Source organism: Carex rostrata, chromosome 19 (assembly GCF_964058835.1).
Source record: "Carex rostrata chromosome 19, lpCarRost1.2, whole genome shotgun sequence".
NCBI lineage: Eukaryota > Viridiplantae > Streptophyta > Magnoliopsida > Poales > Cyperaceae > Carex > Carex rostrata.
In genome coordinates this window covers 1580972-1588742 of record NC_135936.1, presented here as the reverse complement: position 1 = coordinate 1588742, position 7771 = coordinate 1580972, and the positions used below count along the sequence as shown (strand labels likewise).

General features: G+C 33.6%; 1 protein-coding gene across 1 annotated transcript; it reads right to left on the bottom strand.

Moving 5' to 3' along the window:
• Positions 1-601: 601 nt before the first annotated feature.
• Positions 602-1889, bottom strand: LOC144571894 (BTB/POZ and MATH domain-containing protein 1-like). The gene has a single exon (XM_078321291.1). It carries the CDS (start codon positions 1745-1747, stop codon positions 602-604), a length of 1146 nt encoding a protein of 381 aa, XP_078177417.1. The 5' UTR covers positions 1748-1889.
• Between the last annotated feature and the right edge of the window lie 5882 nt (positions 1890-7771).

Here is a 7771-nt window from a genome sequence, read left to right as displayed (position 1 = left end):
AAGAAAATGCATGTTGTTTCCCAGATTCAGCACACATTAATCTATGCCTGATCTACATAGACCGATCGACACAATCATCTCTTCATAGTATTCATCGAAGTTGAAACATTCTGACCAAAGTTTAATATATCATTGTATTCTCAAATTAATTAATCCAACTCGAAAAATAAAGATTCGTACAACCTCTTGCATTGCAGCAATGAAATGAAATAAATAAAATAAAATAAAATAAAATACTAACTCTTGAGGAGGGCAATGCCAATAATATATAGAGAAATTAATTAAGGAATTACCAAGACAATTAAGGAGAGAAGAGAATTAATAGGCCAATCTTCCTTTTGTATCGTAATTATCTTTATCAATCCTTACAAATCTGGGATTAATTGCAGCTACAAACGCCTAATAGGGCGTAAAAAGTATATTCAAAAACTATAAAGTTTAACAAGTTCTGAAAATTAATTAAACAGTATATATGTTGTATCCATACGAGTAAACTATGTCTTAAATTAAATACCGGAACTTTTATCCACAAATTAAACTATAAAAAAAAAATATCAAAATTAAAAACGTAACATCGTTTCAACAGTAATTAATTACGAAATCATCGATCTAGTCTACGCCTTTTTAAGGTTACATCTGACGAACTTGAACTAGTGTTGTTAAAATGGCTCCTAAGCTCGGCAAGAAGTGATGGAGAACTCTGCATCAACAGCACATAAGGATCTGTACTAGCCAATTTCACAAAATTTTCCGGCATTGTCACAAACTCAATACATGTATCTTTCAAGCGGTGACAGTTAAGTTGGTTGGCCAAAGAAAGCGAACTCACAACTGTTTCTATAGTGAGCCCCATGCAAAGCTTCTCTTCACAAATTTCCTTTAACCCCTCCAGCTGATACCGATCAGCAGCCATTAGTAAATGCTGAGCCAAACTATACAAATCAGTAATTTTCTTGCCAGATTCACCGTCGAAAAGCTCAGCTACCTTAGGTAATGAATCAGTGTACATGAAATGTAGCAAGACTTTGAAAACTAAAGCACTCATATCGTTTATTTGAATGCATTTCATGTTCGCTTCGGCCATTGAACCGAACAGTTCAGCCTTGAATACTGGTGACCTTGCCGCCAGCACCAACCTATGGCCTAGAAATATCTCACCATCCACCTCAAAGGAAACATCTGTCATCTCCTTCTTTGCCAAAAGCTCATTGAAATCATCATGCAAGAACCGGAAAGCGGGAAAACCAACCTTGTGACTTAGAGGTGGTTTTTCCCAGGCTTCGTTCATTACCTTAATGTCGCAAGAGATGAAAAAGAAACCGTCTCTGACATATTGTTCCTCTAATACTGATCTCTCGATGAAGGCACGGAAACCATGGTAACTGTTAGTGCCTCTAAATATGAATGTAGATCTTCTCAATACAGAGTCTACGGGCAACAGAGTTGACGACCATGTCCCATTATTGTGTAAAAGCTGAAACGAGAAATTGGTGCATAGAAAATTTCCATTGCTGTGAAGCTCGAGATTGAGAGAAATGTAGGCACCATTGTCTTCAATGTTGGAACCCTTTGGATGGTAGCGAATGACCCAAGTGTGACCATCAGAGATGAAGGTTGGCGACCTTACAAATGTGCAGACCTCCTTGTCTTTTGTTGATGAGTAGTCTATTTTCAAGATACCATCACTATCACTTGTTATGTAATCAAATGAGTTCCTTACTTCGCCTGAATTTCTTTTCAAATTCATTTTCTACCTGCCAAATTAATGAATCCAATTAACCGGTAATATATAGGAAAAAAAAAAAAACAGTTATAAATGATATATGCTGCAAATTGGCAATTAAACTGAACTATTGAAGCCCCAACTAATTAAGAAATTCTTAGCACAGAACTCAAACCACAACCAGCAGCTAGAGACGAAGAAAGCTAGGGGGGGTGTTCGATCGATCAGCCCCCAAACCCCATATATATATAGTCTGTTGTTGCTACGTACCATGGTTTGGAGAATCGATTGATAAACCGACTGCGCGCTGTGTTTTGATTTTAATTTGGGTTAAAGAAGAGACTCACCTTCCGAGTTGCGCCGATGGATGGATGGGGTTTATGATCGGAAGAGAGATTTAATTTGGTGGCAGGATTCGATGTAGGTTTCTGGTGTTTCTTTAATTAAGAGCAAGAAAGGTTTGTCGGCTAAGAATTCGTTGGTTATAACTTATAATAATTAATAATAAAAAGAAAAAGGTAATTGTTTGGGCTATTAATGTTAATTTTATGATTTCTATTTTGGGTTTTACGAATTTAGACAGTACATAAATTAATTAAAAATACGTATCATCATGCCAAATTTAACAACGGAAACTTACGGAAATCTATTACAAGTCATCCTTGAAATTGCACAAGGAAATTATTTTATAATTATAATGAATATTGAAAATTTTCACTTATTTTGTCTGTTTCTTGTACTTTACAGTTTTTTTTTTTGTATTTTGTTCATACTTAATTAACATAATATTTATTCTAATTGTAATATATATCAATCTCTCTAATCGTATAAGAATGAATTTTTGAACTTTGAACAAGATTTAAATGTCAAAAATATAAAATTCAAATAAATATGAATTTGTAAATATTTGCATTTAAAAACAAAAATACATATACACGTCACGCGCAAAAATTAATAGACAAGCTCATGATAAAAATGTTGTAAGCATTGTGCAATATATATATTTAGCAGAGATACTTCTAAAAGATATATAACATGTCAACATCCATGTTCTAATAAAAATTGAGTTAAAAGAAAATATTTGTTTCCAAAATTCACCGTACAATCTTAATAGATCCTTGTCCTAATATAAGATTCACCTTAATCTATCACTATTCTTATATTACTAGTATCATACCCGTGCGTTGCAACGGAGACATATTATAAGAAATAAATATATCAATGAAAATAATAATTATCTAAAAATTAAAACACATGTTAATAGAAAATTTATATGATTCTATATTTTTAATTAACTTTAATCGTGATCTCTGATAACAATTTGATGATGTGATGATTTTTTATTTTTAAGACCAATGATATTAAATAATAGCTCGATTCGAATCTAAAATCAAATATCATACAACAATTCAATATCAACATATAATATGATATCAAAAAATATAAATAAAAAGTGTTATCATGTGTATGTATAGGATACACACACACACACACACATTATAAGAAAAATATATATTCACACACACGTTCCAATTTATATTCTTCTTTGCTTCCAATTTAGAATACACACACACACACACACACATTGATATATTCTATATCGGAAATATATTCTAAATTGCCCACACCAATATGTGTAGAAACAAAGAAAGAGAAATAAGGAAATAAAAAAAAAATTAATTTCCATTGTGATCCGTATAGAAACGAAGAAGGAAACAATAAATAAGAAAATGAAAGGTGGAGTCTTCTTAATCGAATAGGAGAAATATGGAAACCAAAAAAAAAAATAGATAAATATATCGCTAAATTTCAGAATTTATTCAATTTTAATTGTAACATATCGTGTGGCAGCATATGTGGTGGGTATGTTTTTAACTAAATTTAGACTTCTATATATAAAACAGATACATTTAATCAAAAGAAGACAAATTATGTAATTGGTGAGCTAAGATCAAATCCGAAGTTTCATCTCTCAATCGTAGCCATTGGCGGATCAGACACCCAACGTGCTTAATAATAGAATAAAGATGCACATAGTTGTCCTGATCCGCCAACGGCTGAGATTGAAAGATGAACTTTCAAATTGAATATTAGCTCTTCAATCACATAATATACATTTTTTTGATTAAATACATCTATTTTATGTGTAAAAGTATAAAATTAGTTAAAAACAAACTCGCCACAAGAACTGCTACATGGTTTGTCACTATTAAAATTGAATGAATCCCTATCGATTCGTTTTCTTGTTTCTCTTTACAGCTATTTTCAATTCTTGCAATTAAATTATTTCCTTATTTCTCTGTTTCCTTCATTTAATTTCTTCTCTTCCTCCATAGTTTCAACAATGAAAATGAGAACTATAATATCTTTCCGGATTTTGTTTAGGACTACTGTATCTTTGTGAATAGATAAATAATAGATCTTGTGCTGATGGAAACAATTATATCTTTCTGATCTGAATATATATGTGGAGAAAATTCTTATTTTAATCATTTAATCATATATTTTTCAATTTTGTATATTTACATATTATTTCTCCTCTAAATCGTTTAATAATATGTCTTGCTTGTGGAGAAAATTAGATATTAAATCGCAATGATACTTCAAGCTTTTTTTTTATATTATATTTGATCTTTTTTTTTCATTTGTTGTTGTTTCTTTTATTGTTATTTATTATTTGGATATCTATTTTTTCTCATTTGTGTTTTTTATTTTCATTTAAATATATGTTTTTCTTAATTTTGTGTGAATATCAAACAAAAATGTTTCTTTATATTCTATTCAATCTTATAATATGTTCCCGTTGCAACGCACAGGTACGATACTAGTATATATATATATAGAGAGAGAGAGAGAGAGAGTAAGGCTACCATACATTGCAATGCATATGCATCTTTGTACATTGGACAATAAACCACCGGATTCAAAGTCCAAATAACTGATCCAAACCGTTCATCTTGTTCTCCATATTAATATATGTTTGGAGACCAAATTTTACATTTTTTGAAAGTGTTTTACTATTTTTTTAGATTTATTAAAAATCACTATTTTTTGTGGTCCAGATTTGTCTGAAAAACAACGATTTTCAATAAATCTAACAAATAGTAAAAAAATTTCAAAAAATATAAAATTTGGTCTCCAAACACATATTAATATGAAGAACAAGATGAACGGTTTGGATCGATTATTTGGACTTCGAATCTGGTGATTTATAGTCCAATATACAAAGATGCCTATGCAATGTATGGTAGCCTTACTCTCTCTCTCTCTCTCTCTCTCTCTCTCTCTCTATATATATATATATATAGGAGTAAGGCTTGGGTGCTATGCATAGCATAGAGGGCTACCATGCTACGGCTCAATATTCGAGTTTTCAAAATTCTAACGGTCGATCCGAACCGTTCATCTTGTTCTCCATATTAATATGTGTTTGGAGACCAAATTTTACATTTTTTGAAAAAATTTTACTATTTTTTTAGCTAGGTAGAAAATCACTTGATCTAAAAAATTCTGCACCATTAAGATATTTGATTTTCTACCTATCTAAAAAAATAGTAAAAAAATTTCAAAAAATGTAAAATTTGGTCTCCAAACACATATTAATATGGTAGACAAGATAAACGGTTTGGATCGACCGTTAGAATTAAAAAAACTCAAATATTGAGCCGCAGCACCGTAGTCCCCTATGCTATCCATAGCACCCAAGCCTTACTCTATATATATATATATATAGAGAGAGAGAGAGAGAGAGAGAGATGGGCTATGGTACATTGCAATGCATAGGCATTTTTGTACATTGGACCAAAAATTACCGGATTCAAAGTCCAAATGACCGATCCAAACCGTTCATCTTGTTCTCCATATTAATATGTGCTTGGAGACCAAATTTTACATTTTTTTGGAATTTTTTTACTATTTATTAAGTCACTTTGAAAATCGCTGATCCAATGGTGCCTTTTGATTTTACTGTTACCGTTGGATCAGCGATTTTCAAAGTGACTTAATAAATAGTAAAAAAATTTCAAAAAATGTAAAATTTGGTCTCCAAGTACATATTAATATGGAGAACAAGATGAACGGTTTGGATCGGTCATTTGGACTTTGAATCGATGATTTATGGTCCAATGCACAAAAATGTCTATGCATTGCAATGTACCATAGCCCATCTCTCTCTCTCTATATATAGAGTGACTAATATGAATTCGGTAGCATATGGGCCGATATGCATACGGTCCAAATTTGAAATTTCAAAATTCAAAAGGTCGATCTGAACCGTTCATCTTGTTCTCCATATTAATATGTGCTTGGAGACCAAATTTTACATTTTTCTAAATTTTTTTTACTATTTATTAAGCCACTTTGAAAATTGTTGATCCAACGGTGGCTTAACAAAACAGTAAAATTAGCAGCCACCATTAGATCAGCAATTTTCAAAGTGGCTTAATAAATAGTAAAAAAATTCAGAAAAATGTAAAATATGGTCTCCAAGCACATATTAATATGGAGAACAAGATGAAAGATTCAGATCGACTTTTTGGATTTTAAAATTTCAAATTTGGACCATATGCATATCGGCCCATATGCTATTGAATGCATATTAGTCTCTCTCTCTATATATATATATATATGCATATGGTCCAATGGTATGAGTATCCCACGAAGTATCATATATAATATAAGAAAACACACATAATTAAGCCAACAAAACTGACTGCCTTTCTGTTATATATGGTCTACACACTTAAGTTGTAATTAACACACTAGCTAGCTCGCGCGCTTTTATATATGATTTGATGATACAATAACAGAAAGTGTATCATAGTTAGACATTTGCTAACGGGTAACCCGTGACCCGTTCCGGGTTACCCGTTACGGGTAACCCGTGACCCGTTCCGGGTTACCCGTTACGGGTAACGGGTAGGACGGGTAAAGGGGTAGGTCGGGTACGGGTAAAACCCGTAACGGGTAGACGGGTAATTGGGCCAAAACCTATATCCGGTCCGTTTATTACCCGTACCCGTTGCGGGTTGACGGGTACGGGTATCCGGGTACGGGTCCGGTCCGCCCGTTTTTTTTTTTTTTTTTTTCTGTTTTTTCCCTTTTTTTCTGTTTTTTTCAAAAAAATTCAAATTTTTTTGAAGTGAAACGGGTCGGGTACGGGTAACGGGTACGGGTATGCGGATAGATGGGTACGGGTACGGGTATGCGGGTAGATGGGTACGGGTAGGCGGGTACGGGTTGGCGGGTAGACGGGTACGGGTACAACGGGTTATTTTTTAAATCAAGTTATCCGGTCCGTTTATTACCCGTACCCGTCTACCCGTCTACCCGTTTGTACCCGGGCAACGGGTACGGGTACCACGGGTAACGGGTACGGGCCGGGCAAAACGGGTTCTACCCGTTCCGGGTTTAGCAAATGCCTAATCATAGTAATATATATATATATATATATATATATATATATTTATAAGTACTAGCTAGTCTTCTCTTAGCCTCATTTTAATAAAGCCTTGAAAGGCAGATGATGATTCAGTACATTTCCGAAGCCCGGCCAATAAGGACGGATAAGTTTGCTCAACTGTATATATCCTTCTTTCAATGTCAACCGCACAAGATTTTTGGGCTCAGATGCAAAATCAAGACAAAAGTCCCTGAGCTGGTTACAGTCGTGCTCCTCGGCACAAGTTAAGATACTGGTAAATGTGTTCAAGGAGAAATCTCTTATCAGCCTCTCTTCACATCTTTCCTTCAATCCATCCAGTGCATATCTATCAGCAGCTGCAATCAAGTCCTCAAGCAACACAGCCAACGAGATATTATCTTCGTAAATATCTGGCAAAGAATCAGTGTATATGAAATGAAGCATGGCCTTGAATACCACCGGTGCCATATTTTCAATCCTGATCATCATGCTCTTTGTTTGAATCTCGGCTACGGGTCCAAAAATCTCTGCCTTAAAAACAACCGATCGTGCAACAAGTACCAATCTATGAGCATTAAAAATCTCCCCCTCGACTTGAAATGTCACATCCGCTCCAACAAGTTTGC